The 14662-nt window shown below is 32.3% G+C and overlaps 1 protein-coding gene across 3 annotated transcripts; it reads right to left on the bottom strand.

Moving 5' to 3' along the window:
- Positions 1-3031: 3031 nt before the first annotated feature.
- On the bottom strand, positions 3032-7109 carry LOC110643718 (disease resistance RPP13-like protein 4). Of its 3 annotated transcripts, XM_021796189.2 has the most exons (3): positions 6951-7109; positions 6783-6822; positions 3032-5924 (listed from the first exon to the last, which is right to left on the bottom strand). In XM_021796189.2, the coding sequence occupies exon 3, from the start codon at positions 5903-5905 to the stop codon at positions 3353-3355; it is 2553 nt and encodes an 850-aa protein (XP_021651881.2). In that variant the 5' UTR covers positions 5906-5924; positions 6783-6822; positions 6951-7109; the 3' UTR covers positions 3032-3352. The 3 variants fall into 3 exon arrangements, with proteins under 3 accessions (XP_021651881.2, XP_021651883.2, XP_057993737.1); XM_021796191.2 differs by lacking the exon at positions 6783-6822; XM_058137754.1 differs by lacking the exon at positions 6951-7109 and having other exon boundaries at positions 6786-6911.
- Positions 7110-14662: the final 7553 nt, after the last annotated feature.

Genomic DNA, 14662 nt, shown 5'->3' with positions numbered 1-14662 from the left:
ATAAATAAATAAATAAATAAATAAATATAATTAATTAAATTTTTTAATAATATTTGTTAAGTTATATTTAATAAATCTTAATAGTATTTTTTTTAGAACAATCTTAATAGTATTTTTAAATTTTATATAAAAATATTTAAGTAATATAATGTGTAATTTTTTTCAATATTTATAAAATATTAAATATATATTAAAAAAATAAATATATTAAAATAAAAAAAATAACTATCAAAATTAAATCAAAATAGAGAGACATTGTGTGCAGACATCTCTTGTTTAGGATGTTAATGGATAGAGTACCTGTGAAAATCATTATATTCAAATTTAAATTTGATTAATATTATCAAAACCTAAATTTATCTCAAATTCGATTATTATTACCTGAAAAAAAAAATTAAAACTCATTTAATTTTATATATTTTTAATTAATATTTGACATAAAAAATGATTTTAATTAATAATTTATATTTTAAAATTTTAATAATTTTATAAAATATTTAAATTTTATTTTATATAAAATAAAATATATAAATATTTATAAATATTATTATAAAAAATATATATTTATATTTAATTAAATATTTATATAAATAAATTCTAATAATAAATACTTAATATAATAAATCTAACTTCAACTGGCATTCATAACAGATATTATTTTTTAAATTTAATTTTATTTTAAATTCAATTATATAATTCCTAATCTCAACTTACTAAAATTCTGTCAGATTAAATATCCGATTACCATCCTTGTCCTCCTTATTTCATTATGCGTTAATAATATTACTATTAATAATAATTATCTGACAAGAAGCGATGGATGGGGTTAATTAAAACATGAAATGAGTGGCTGCTTTTTGCTGATAGAAGACAGTTAATGACGTCTGGTGTCAGATGTCATCACCTATCATTTCCAACTTTCTATTCTCAAATGAGGTAGTGCTGTCTCCGCTCATCTACTTTAACTTCAAATCAGCCAAAGCCAAAATTAATGTGAAAGATGTGACGTTGTTAGGGATAAGAGCGTATGGTCCTGTGATTTTGGACACTTTTTTTTACTTTGTGGAGTGAATTAGATTTAATTTAATTTTTTTAAAATAGTATTAAATTTAATATTTAAATAAATATTTTATACTCAAAAAGTTTACTCTAAATATGAGAGGAATGTGTTAAAATCTTAAATTGATTTGTTATAAAATAATATATATCTTATATAATCTCAAATACTTCTCTCCTTTTGAATTGATTTTTTAAGGGTGAATTAACGATAACTCATTTTTTATGAGTCAATAATTAAATGGTTAAAGCTATACTATATAAAAAAAAATCAATAATGAAATGGACTACCACCATCAACAATTTCCAAATAATGATGAACTAAAGTAAAGATGAACTAAAGTTCCATTTCTAATTGGAAAGAAAAGAATGAACTAAAGTTGCTTTATCAAAGCCGCTTTACAATGTTGTTTTTTATCAGTGCATGTAGGGCATCCCTTTAAAACCTTACAGAATAATTTCTCCGTTGGAGTATCCTCTGGGTGGCCATTTGCATTATTATCCGACGAGAAGCTGTGGATGGAGTTTTCTAATTAATCACGTGAATCAGAGGAGCGGCTTCATTTTGCTGATGGAAGACAAATTAAATGACGGCTCGTGGCAACTTTATTTTTAATACATAAAAGGGGTGGATTAATAAACCAGCTACACACTGATACAAATAATATTATGCGTTTCAGAGACACTTAAATTTTTTACGCGCTGCAACTATATTTAAAATCAAAATTTAAAATATTTGCATAATTAAGCTTAATTGAATGTAGGTATGTTAACACTTACCAAGTTTAAAAAAAAATATATATATATATAATAAAGAAATCGGAGAAATTGAAACTAGAAATATGATATAGTAAAGAAGTGATACTTGTTTTTAACTACTGAATCATGACAAACTAAGCATATCTTCCATGAAGTTTAGTATACTTCTAATTTTCTACCAAATGAAATAGTGTCATCTCTCACTCATCTCGATTAACTTTAATCAGCCAAAGTTACGTCCTGTCTAGTGGAGGAAAAACAAAAGAAAAAGTGAGTTTCTATGAGGAAAATTAGGGGTCTTTTCCCCCCCACCCTTTTTTTTTTTTTTTACGAAAAAAAGCAGATGCCTTTGTCTTTTGGTAAAACAAAAGTCGTTGAATTAATTGATTATGGCACACTTTAAAAAAAGTTGAATTTAAAAATAATTTTAATAACAAAGAAAATGATATAATCTCAGCCACTACAACAACTTGGGCCTATAGCCACAGGTATAGGCCACTCTTACTTCAAGTGTGGCCAGTTGCAGCCCATAATTAAAATTTCTTCATGATGTTTTAAGGTTATGCAATTGTGGAACTTTCAATTTTATTATTTTAATATTTTGGAGCTGATTAATGCCAGTGTTATCGTCTTCTTTCAAATGCAAAGGCATAATTTAATAGTGAATTGATTCTTGTCCCCATGTTTAGAAATTTGTTAGCATTTTAGAAATCGTAAACTCCATCCCTCCCTGCTATATTATATGTGCAACCCCAATTTTACAACCTTAAATATTGCCAAGAATACTAACGGATGGACTGTTTTTGCTAGACCAGAAAGCTTGCTTTGTAAAGGAAAGAAAACCGAGTTTTTTGTTTTCTTCTTTGCAACGCATGCAAAACCGTTGCAAGCAAAAATGGCTCTTGCCCATTTTTATGCCAGCGGTTCAATGTGGTTTCTTCCACATTCCCACGTCAGGCATGCACATGCAAGGAGGAATTTTCCAACTCTCCAAGTTCTTGCAGTTTTCACCCATGAAAACTGCTGCAAACCAACAGCAAAAAGGATTTCACATAGGAGGCTTAGATCCTGTGTGCTTGTCATAACAACATGCACGTAAAGATAACCCTTGCAGAAAACCATTAATCAATTGTCAATTGAAACACACCAAAAGGAAATTTATATAGCTCACATGCAACAAGTGTAAAGAACACATAAATACTCTGGTCTGCAAATATTTATAGTTAGCGTCTTTCACGCTAAGTTTTTTTTTTTTTTTTTATGAGCCAAAATTTTATTAAAATTAAGATTAAAAGGAAGGAAAATTTAGCAAATGTCACACACTGAAACCCAACCACTGGCCTTCCCCCTTACAGTCAACCTACGCGGCAGATCCTAAGTGAAAAAACCAGTGAAAGTACAAGAGTGGAGGTACAAAAAAAAATCAAAGAGAAGATCAACACTCTGTAGCCCTATCTAATGAGAAACACACAAGAACAGAGCAGTAAGGTTGCAACAGCAGAGATACAAAGAGTCAACCATAAGTTTGATTGGCTCTTCAATCTTCATTCTTCCTCCAGACCACCAACTTGTCATCAGAACATGGAAAATTTTGCAAATTGAAGCAACCACTCACCTCTGCATAACGTAATAAAGGCATATCCTGCTCCAAGTTCTTCCAGTCCACCTTTAAGCTTGGCAACACCTTGAAACATAGACCCTCAATGTTCCAAGTATATAGACTATCAGCAACATGCTGAGGACTGGTTTTGATGTGGGTGAGGTCTCCATTCTCAATACAAAGATATTGCAAACTAGAAAGCTGCTCAGGATTGATCCAGGTAGGGAGAGTTTTATGCCGATAACGCCTGAGATAGAATTCCTGAAGACTTGGCGGAGGTGTAAGAGCATTAAGCATTTCTAAAATACTTCCATCTTCACAATCTTCAGCATCAATGGCCAGAACCTTAAGTTTACTGAGCTGCGATAAGACACTTTTATCATCTTCTAAAATTACAGAATCAATGCCTATGTTCATTCGCAGGACCCTCAGGTGGCTCAGTACCCGAAGCTCATGAAGTCGACAGCTTTGCTTGTTAGCCTGATTGCTTATCTTGAATCCAGACAGTTCTTGCAGATAGAATAACCTCCCTAGTCCTTTGGGTAGATACTCGAGACCACAAGATCCTAAATCCAACACCACCAGCTTCTTCAATGTAGTAATATATGGATTTAATCTGACCAGATTACTGCATCCACATAAAATCAAAAGCTGCAGGTTTCGTAGCTTTCTAATTGAGGATGGCAATTCTTTAATGCCTGAGACACCACTAAGATTTAGATACGCGAGGCGTTTAAGAGAGCAAATCCAAACCAAGAAATCCTCTACAGAAATATTATCCAGCTTACCAAGTGAGAAATCCAACACCCTGAGGGAACTAAACCACCCAATGCGCCTATCGAGGACAACTTCACTGCTTGGCATTAATAATAATGCCCTGAGCTTTGTGCTGTTCCTTAAAGATTTTGAGTGCATTTTGCTTGTGATACCCAACCAGCGAGAATTTGCAATCGGTATCTGCCTGCTTTGCTCATCAAATCTGCCAAATGATTCCTCCTCTGCAATCTTAATAGTCAATTCCCGCACCATATCATGCATCCTGCAACAGTAGACTCTTCCATCATAGTCTCGCCTATGTACAGCTTCAACCAAACATCTGGCTACTAAATCAGATAGGTACTCAAATCCCATTTCTTTTGCTGTTTTTGAGCCCTTACCCTGGATAAGTCCCTCTCCAACCCACCAATGGACTAATTGTTCAGCATGCATCTCAAAGTCTTCAGGATAGATGGAGAAACACAAAAGACATTGCTTTAGATGGGTTGGAAGTTCATCATAGCTCAGTTGCAAAGACGCCATCACTGAACTAATTTTTCCTTCCACTATCAATTCATGAAAATTTTTATTAATTTCATTCCATTGTACAAGTGAATTGGTTTTTGGTGCCAGTAATGCTGCTACTGTCTTGATTGCCAGTGGAAGTCCCCCACATTTATCCAGGATTTCCCTGCCTTCTTTCTCAAATTGTGCATCTGGGCAACGTTTCCCTCTGCACCTTGCAAATGCAAATTTACTGAACAATAACCAGCTTTCATCTTTATTCAGAGTTTTGGGCTGATGAATTTGTGATTTGTCAACACCCATATCAGTTGCAACCTCTTCATTTCTGGTAGTGATAATAACACAGCTATTTCCACCAATTACTTTCTGCAGGCTTGAACAGAATTTATCCCACCAAGGTAAATTCATCCTCCAAACATCATCCATAAAAATTAGGCAAGTTTTACCTTCAAGAGCTTGGTTGATTTTGTGCATTATCTGACTCTCATCAGACATGGAGAAATTCGGTTCCAGTTGTTCCAGCATGCTCCTCAGGATCCTTTCCTCGCTAGAAATTTGAGAAACTGACACCCAAAGCATCTTTTCATAACGTTTAGTAACCTCCTCATCATTAAAAATTTTCTGGGCTATGGTTGTTTTCCCTAAGCCCCCCATCCCTACTATGCCAACCCGATGAAGTACATTCGTTGTGCCAAAAATCCAGCCTTTTAACTTTTCCAAGTCGTGTTCTAGTCCAATTATCTCAGATGGGTCATAATCTTGTGTTGTGTATTTCACAATTTGGTGTTCATTATCTCCATGGTTGCTCAAGTCTTGTGCTTTCAAATATGCACCCAATGATCTTTCCATTGCCTCCATTTTTGCATTAATATCCTTCAGTTTCTTGCCTGTTTGATACCAGAACAACGGTTTTTGGAATGTCAAACTAGAACAGGACCCATCATTCTGATATTCATCTCTAATTAGGCAGTCTGTTAATATGTTGTCAGCTTCATAAACCAATTCTCTTAAGCTCGACAAACTTGCCTTGACAATTTCCTTCTTACTTTTGAGATTTTCTGTGTCAGCAAGCAAGGCCTTCGTTAGATCCAGTCTAGTCTTCATCACCTCAAATTGACCTTTGAAGTCAAGTGCAAAATGAGCTTGGTTCTGGAGAGCTGTAAACACTTGCTGTGCAAGGATTTGAATCATAGAATCTACCACCGCCATCTCCTTACTCGAATTTTATCTATGAAATCCACATTTAAGGTTAATTTCATTATCCAATAACTTAATAAATCAAAATATAACAGCAAAAAAAAAATCCAATGATGTCAACAAAAGTTGAGTCACTTTTTGCACACATCACAATATTCACACAATTGTCACAACTATAAAGGAAGAAAAATGCCAGACGAAGAATTCCTAGCTACAGTCTATGAGAATAGAGAATTGGATATTAACGAGAATGGAAAATTGTTGTACATTATTCATAGAAGGTAAGAATTATATATATACAAGTACAAATAACTGAAGCCTAAATTTAAAAAGCAAAATAGAAAGTAATATTCATAGAATCTAAAAAACCCAAAATAGGAAGAAATAAAAATAAAATCCAGAACAGGTATCAAGTAAAAACCCATAATAAAAAGGAACATATCAAGGAGTGACATTGGTTAACAGATATTCTGTCCATCCCATCAGGAAAAAAAAAATTTTTCTGTCCATGATAAGAATACAGAATTTGATGGACCTCGTTGGTATTTCATAAAAATCCCACCATTCTTATTATCACAGACTTGATTTTTGTAAAATATTACATTCATTAGATCATTGCTCCAATTTGCAATTCTGCATAGGGTTTTTTTTTTTTTTTTCTCTTAAATTTTTCTCTGCATGAACTGAATTTCAACAATTATATGCATTCCTAATATAATTAAGAATAGTCCCATCAAATGGAGAAAAGAAAAACTGAAATTCCTAAACAAATTGAATTTTCAGACTGTTTAAACACAACAAGCTCGCTCCTTAAACAATAACTCTTAGCAAATATGAATAAATATAATCATCGAAACAGAAAAGGACTCTTGACATGAAAAGCTCATACCACCTTTCTTCAGTTCTTTTATGCTCTAAAAATTCGAATCGTGAAAGGAAGATGAAAGAGGAGTCTTCTTATTACCAACAAGTGACAAATAGGTTATAATATACAACATATAAACATGGAGAGAAGAAGACAAGTTGCAACTCACAAGTGATATGGAAACATAAGTACCTGGAAGGGAAGACAGAGAAAAGGATGAATTTATCAAACCAGTGGAAGAGAAAATTCGTCGCTCTAGGTGTGTTCAATACTGTGTAGCAGCTTTACTTCTGGCCTAATAAAATTTAAAATAAAAAATATATATATATAGTTTAAGGGAATATAAACCAGAGAAAATTTTAGGTGCACATCTCTTAGGATATGGAATCTATTCTTTAAAGTATTCACTTTTGTATGAGAGAATTTTAGTATTCTTACTGTATCCAATAATTAGTGTATAAACCATATTTATTTATTGCAAATCAGAATCAATAGCGACAATGGGCTACCACCATTAATCGCATTTTCCAGAATAAAGTGGATGAATTAAAGTTGCTTTGTTAAAACCACTTTATGTTAAAGCCACTTTGTTTGTTAAAAGGGAGCATTACCATTGCATGGCGAAGCTTTCCAAAACAAAAGGCAACAGAAGAATGGCGAAGAAAAAGAATCGCTATCATTTTGATGCTGATGCTGGGTCATATACAGGGAAAATTGGGTTGACTGAGGCATATGTGAAACTGAAAGAGACCATAAGGTAACCCCGCTCTTGAAGAAATGCATTTCCACTTGTCGAATAGGGCTGATTCTCTCATTTTTGTGTAACAAAAAAGCTATTAATCTTTTATATATATATATATATATATATATATATATATATATATATATATATATATATATGTGTGTGTGTTTCTTTTCTTCCTTTTTAATATGAAGATATGAAAATTTAAATGTCTCATTTTTTATGTTATAAAAAATAAATATTTTACTATTAAGTTATTAATGATTGTTATTCTAATCAGTGTTATTAAACCTAATTTGGAGGTTGACTCAATGTAGGAACTGAGTGAATAAATCAATATTAGAATAAGTGAGACAATAGTTTAATTATTAAAAATTAATTAAATATATATAATAAATTAAAAATTAATTAAATATATATAATAAATTAAAAATTAATTAAATGTAAAACATATTAATATAAATAAATCTAATTAATTAAGTTTTAATTATTTAAAATGAAAATTTAACATTTATTAAGTTATATTTATATAAATTTTAATAATATTTTTAAATTTTATACAAAAGTATTTAATTTTAAACATTATAATTATTTTTTAATATTTACGAGTATTAAATAAAATTTTTTTAAATATGTAATTATATTTTTAATTAATATATATATATATATATATATATATATTGAATTATTAAATATACAATTATCAAGTTACCTCAATTAGTCATAATTTTAAAGACCTCCTATGAGGCTTTGGGTTCAATCCCTTTCATTAGTATTAAAAAAATGTTTCTAGTCTTATTAATTGGTTGAACCAATCCAATCACTTTCTAATCTGGTTCAATTATAAATTTAAATGGGTTAAGTATTCGATTTATAATTTGACCAGTTGATCCCATCTAAATTTAATCATTTTTGTATTTTTTTAGTGTTTGGATACACAGAAATATGAATAAATAAAAAATATTTTAATTAAAGAGAAAATTAAACTATTTTTTAAAAAAATAACTTTCACTTTTTAAAAAATAAATTATTTACTGAATTTTAATAATTTTATAATATAAAAATAATTATACATATATAATATAAACGCATGTATTATAATTAAATAATAAAAAATATTTTCTTAAAAAATATTTGTAAAAAATATTTTTTATACATAAATTATTAAAAAAAAAAAAAAAGCATACATTGCAAATATGTCCTTCAAGAGAATGTAACATTAAGAGAGAAAGAGAGAGAAAGAAAGAGAGAAGGCGGCTTAAACAAAAGATTACAACAGCAAACTTCTGCGCCTAGCAATACCACAAGCATCATGAAGAAGCAAACTACTCAGATCCGAAAGAGAAGAAGGCAGCCTATGGGTTCCGAAATCAAAAGGTGTAACGTGCTCTATTGTGGCGATAGGATCAAATCTTGAGAATGTCGGGCTATCTATTACAACAAACTAATGGACCCTTGAGAGTTGGGTCCAACTTGTACATATCTTTGTTCCTCAATAATTTCTAATTCTTTACGGTCCAACATTGAGATTGGATTTTCAAAGCCCAAGGTGAGAGTCCTCTATTGGGCACAAGACGGGCTCAGAATGCTCTCAAGAGTGGATTGAGTGAGCGTTCTCCAAGTGCATCTCTTTTATATGACGACTAAATCAAATAATTATTTGTCTTGAGCTTCTATTATATACATATAACCATTATAATAATCATAATGTGAAGGCTCTCTCTCTAAAATTATTTCTCTATAAAAATTCTCTCTAACACATAACAATATATGAGGGAGGTTTTTTTTTTTAAAAAAAAAAATCCCACCTCCTTTAGGAGTTTTCTTTTCTTTTTTTTTTTAATTTTCATATTTTAATTTTTTTATATTTTCTTTCAAAAACTCTTATATTTATATCTTTATAAAATGGATATTAAGAATTTATTCTCAGATCTATTGTTCTTGATTGACCTTGAATTTATTTTTCTTAATTTTTATAGTTGTTTTTTATATTATTAGAGTTTTATTTTTAGTTATTATAAATAAAAATACGATCATTAATTTTATGTAGTTGGGGATTTTAGATTTTAATTTACATTTTCTACCAATGAAATTTAATAGTGTAACATGTTTCTTCATTGACACATAGTAGTTTAAATTCATCTGTATACATCATGTGTATCAAGTTCTTGAAAAAATAATCCATGTATGAAAGATTTAGGGAGATTATTTTATCATCTAAAAATCAAACAAAAAGTCAATAGCTATCTTAAATAGAAAGATTTAATATTATTGTATTAAAAGATCAGCACATTTTATTGTCTATATATCATAGTAAGTTTTATGTTTAATCTACAGAAATTAAATTTTGTCTGTTTTATAATTATTTATAATCCTTGAAGTTTTAATATTATCATTAAATTTGAGGTGTTTCACCACATGAGGACTCGGGGTCGGTCGAGTAGTCCATTAATGTCACTAAAGCTGGATATGGCTAAGGCCTATGATCGTGTAGAGTGGTGTTTTCTTGAGGCTATTATGCTACGATTGGGTTTTTCATCTGTTTGGGTCGATCTAATTATGAGATATGTTACTTCTGTCTCTTATTTAGTCCTGGTTAATGGTAGAGCAGTAGGTCCCTTTTCTACTACTCGGGGTATTCGGCCTTATTGGTTCTTGTTATGCACTGAAGACCTCACTAGTTTATTGAATAATGCAGTTCAGCGTGGCTCGCTTAAAAGAGTACGGATTTTTAGGGGTGCACCTAGAATTTCTCATCTTTTGTTCGCAGATGATACCATTGTTTTACTTCGCGCTACTCATGATGAAGTAGCTGTTGTATCCTCGGTGCTACAGTAGTATGAATTATAAACTCGCACAAGTCCAAATTAGTTGTCAGTGCTCATGTTTTTCCTGAGCTATGTCAATCACTTTCTTCTGCTATTGGAATACGAGTGGTGGAGCAACGCAATTTGTATTTGAGGTTCCCAACTATGGTGGGTTGCTCCAAAAAGGTTGTGTTTGGTAAGATTAAAGATCGATTATGGGCACGGTTGTAGGGCTGGAAGGAACGTTTCTTATCTACTACTGGTCGTGATCTTTTAATTAAGACGGTGGCTTAGACTTATCCGTCTTATGTTATGTAATGTTTCTGCTTACCTGTTTCATTTTGTGATGAATTGAAAAGCATGATCAGTCATTTTTTGTGGGGGCAAAAAGCTAGTGAAAAACGTATGCATCTTTGTTCTTGGCGATAGCTATGTAAATCGAAGGATGAAGATCGAGCTTGATGTCCCAAAGTATGTCCAAGAGGGGGGTGAATTGGACTTTAAAAACAATTTTCGGTTCTTGCTCAAAACCTTTGAAAATTGCAGCTAGGTTCAACTAAATTATCTAATGTGAAAAATGAACAATATAGCTCTATTGACAAGTTGACTCAATGTTAAGCTGTATGCAATCAGTAAATATATCGATGGCGAATACGTTTTTATCACAGCAACTAGAGCGATATACGGATATCCTATCCGGCTGACACAGATAACCAGCGAATATATCGGATATCGGCAAATTTTGCGATAAACTATTTTCTCGCAATGACAAAATCAACAGCATATGATATCAATTTTCATATCAGCAAAAGCATATCATTCATAAAATTAAAATTGCATAAATGTAAAGAGCAAGGGTTGAGAAAATGAACACTGAAATTTTTATAGTGGTTCGGCTTTAACTAGCCTACATCCACTCTCTCAAAGATCACACTTTGAGTCTTCACTCCACTATTCTTCTCTTTTCAAGGCAAGAGACAAAGCCCTTTACAAATCTTCTCAACAAAGCTTTTACAAGTAGCTTCACACTTCTACCAAGTGTTATCCCAAACACTTATCACAACCAAGCTTCAATAGGTGCTTGAATGACCTCTCACAAATGATAATAATGTGTTGAAAAACTCACTCTCACTCAATTACAACAAAGAACTATAAAGAAGAGTTGAGTAAATAAGCCAATGATGAGCAATAAATCACTTTGAGCACTTTGAATGAAAGCTTTAAAGATTTTGAACAGTAGAGGACTTTCATTTAGTGCAAAATGGCCAAAGGAAGGTGTATTTATAGCTTTGGAACGTTTTTACCGTTCTGAGAACCCATTTGAACGTTACGAATACGAATTTCAAGAAAATAGCCGTTATTTTGTCGTTTCTGCGATGTTGTGCGAGTTCAAACGATTAGCGTACTTGAGAAAATAGCAAACCAGTTAGCATACTAAAATCAGTAGCAAACCAGTTAGCATACCAGGAAAACTTTTCTGCATAACTTTCAAAACTATAAAACTTTACACCAAATCATAGTCAAACACTTTTTAGGCCAGTAATGATATTTAAAAAGAAAATCTTTTGAGGGATTAAAAATAAGCATCATTGACTTTTACTCCTCAATTCTTTTCACAAGAAATCCTAAGAAATAAAATTAACTTCTATACTAGATGTACCTTCAAATCTGATTTTCAATGCAGCCTTGGAAGGTAACCTTTTCTTCTTTTATCTCTTTTGCTTCGTCTTGTGTTATCCTTAGAATGTCATCTTTTCTTCATAAGGACCAATCCATCATAAAATCCTTTTGTCCTTTTTCTTTGAAATACACAACACTTAAAACAATGTTAGTTTGATTCTAGTTGAGTTTTGGTATCATCAAAATCTATGCTCCTTTGAGCTTGTGGGGTCAACAATCTCCCCCTTTTTGATGATGACAAAACTCAATTGAATCACCAAGTAAATGTCAATAAGTGTGAGTATGTGTAAGAATGTGTATGTGAGAATAACTCCCCCTATGTATGTGCTTATATCAACAATTAATCACAAATAACTCCCCCTTAATAATTTCAATAAAACATCCATAAGCATTTTCTTAAGGAGTCAAGTGTGACTAAAGATACTAACTAATTATACACAAGTATGCACACTAATCACAAATTGTATATATCATTCACAAGTGATATCAACAATATACATAACCATAAAACTATATCAACCATATGCACAAACTATGTTATCCACAAGTAATCACAAACTATATCAAGTATCAAGATTACCATTCATTACTTTTCTCCCCCTTTTTGTCAGCATCAAAAGAATATGGGAGAAATCATGCATGTCAAAATTCAGTCTAAGTGCAGTGAATAAACAGTTAAAATAGTAACTGATATAGCAAACTAATTAAAAGTTCAGAAAAAACAAAAGTAGCAGACTAAGTAGCAAACTAACAGACAGACTGTTAGACAAAATTCAATCAAAGTTCAGTTTATCCTTTCAGCCTGGAACTTCTTCTGATTGGTTTTGGAGCACCCATTTTCAGCTTTTTGGGCTTGACAGGTTTGTCACTCAAAGTTTGAAGAATTGCAGCAGCCAATTCAGTTCCGGGTGTCAAAGGAACAATAGGCCCAGCTGCTAACTCAGTAGTACCAGACTCAGCTGCAGACTTTTTGCCAGTTTTAGTCTTTTTGCCAGTGGGTTTACCAGTTTCCTCTTTCTGTTTGCGTTTCTGTTCCTTTTGAGCTGTTTTGCCCTTTCCTTTTGCAGGAGCAGCAGGAGTGTCTCGAGTTACGCCGGACTCTGAGTCACTCTTATCTTTTCCACTTCCCTCTTTGCTGCCTCCAGTACCATTCTCATCATCAGATTCATCTTCATCTTTTTCTGCTTCAGCTTCTTCCTCTTCTTCCTTTTCTTCCTCTTTCTCTTCTTCTTCTTCAGTTTCTTTCTCTTCCTCTTCTTCTGTTTCTTCTTCCTCTTCCTCTTCTGTTTCTTCTTCTTCTTCTATTTCTTTCTCTTTTTCCTTTTCTTTCACTTTCTCGGCTAGAGGAACAGAACCAGTAGCAACCTTACTGGTTTCTCCAAATTTCGATGGTTGAGATACCCAAATGGACTTTGATTTTAAACAACTCTTCAACAATCTTGTACATCAACATCAAAGATCCATCAACCTTGGAGTCTAGAGCATTCATGAGAATAGTTTGAAAACTTCTAAACTTTTGTAGCTCTCCAAGTTCCATCTCAACAAATTCTCTCAAATTGTTTACTTCCTCCAAAATACCTTCAACACTTAAAGTGCCACTTGCACTATCTTTGGAGCTAGCACCTTGCTCAAATCTAAGCTTTCTACCATCATCATCTTTTTGCAAGCTAGTGATTGGAATCATATTGGTTCTAAGTTTCTCAGATTCCAAAGGTATCCCAAAGTCTCTAAATAGACCATTTAGAAGATGAGCGTAGGGTAGCTTATAAGGTGGCTTCCATTTCATGATTTGTTTCAGCATAAAATAAGCAAGATTAAACTCAATTTGGTTCACTATGTGCCAAATTATGCAGAGGTCAAGGGTACTCAAATAATTGGGACTTCCGGTTCTAGGATTCAACACATAAATAATAAAACTATGCAGAATTTTAATGTGTTGATGAGCATGAGTAATGCTTGTCTTATCCTTCACTTCTCCTTTAAACACTTCACCCTCAAAATCCCTTTTGTTAAACCCACCAACAGCAAAAACATCTTTGTGGGAGCAGATTTTGTTTCCACTATTTGGAATTCCTAGGGCTTTAGCTAATCTAGCTACTGTCACTTCATAAATTGTCCCTTTCATTCTCACCTTAAAGGACTCATCTTTTTCAGAATCATCAACCCTCAAATTTTTATAGAATTCTTGCACTAAGTCCACATACACTCCTTCAGTATCAGAACACAGTTTATCCCATTTTTGATACTCAAACAATGATTGTAAAGGAACGGAAATTTCAACAAAAGCAGGCCAGTGAATATACCTTGGCTCATGAATAGCCCTCTCCATACGCACAACTGGAGCTTTTGAAATCTTCTTCTTTTTAGATCCTTTTTCTGGGACTGGCTCACTGGTTCTTTTCTTTAATGTTTCTTTTGGCTTACCAATTACCAGAGGAGCATCCTTTTGTGGAGGTGGTGACGCAGGGACACTAGCGTCAGTTGAGTCTGAGGATGAATATGTGGTGATTTTGGCTTTCCCTTTTCCTTTGTCTCGTGCCATAACCAATCTTAGAAATAAATTAGGCCGAAATGACAGAGAGAACTGAGATTGTAAAATAAGTGATGTGAGCAGCCAATATATATATATATATATATGTATAATCAATTTAAGCATATCAACATTCATTTTTCAC

The sequence above is a fragment of the Hevea brasiliensis genome, chromosome 2, assembly GCF_030052815.1.
Source record: "Hevea brasiliensis isolate MT/VB/25A 57/8 chromosome 2, ASM3005281v1, whole genome shotgun sequence".
Classification (NCBI taxonomy): Eukaryota; Viridiplantae; Streptophyta; class Magnoliopsida; order Malpighiales; family Euphorbiaceae; genus Hevea; species Hevea brasiliensis.
Note: the sequence above shows the minus strand (reverse complement) of the source record. Positions and strands in the feature narration are given on the sequence as shown.

Bases quoted from the DNA above. Each gene is read 5' to 3' on its own strand.
- LOC110643718 (XM_021796189.2), bottom strand. From the start codon at position 5,905: ATGGCGGTGGTAGATTCTATGATTCAAATCCTTGCACAGCAAGTGTTT.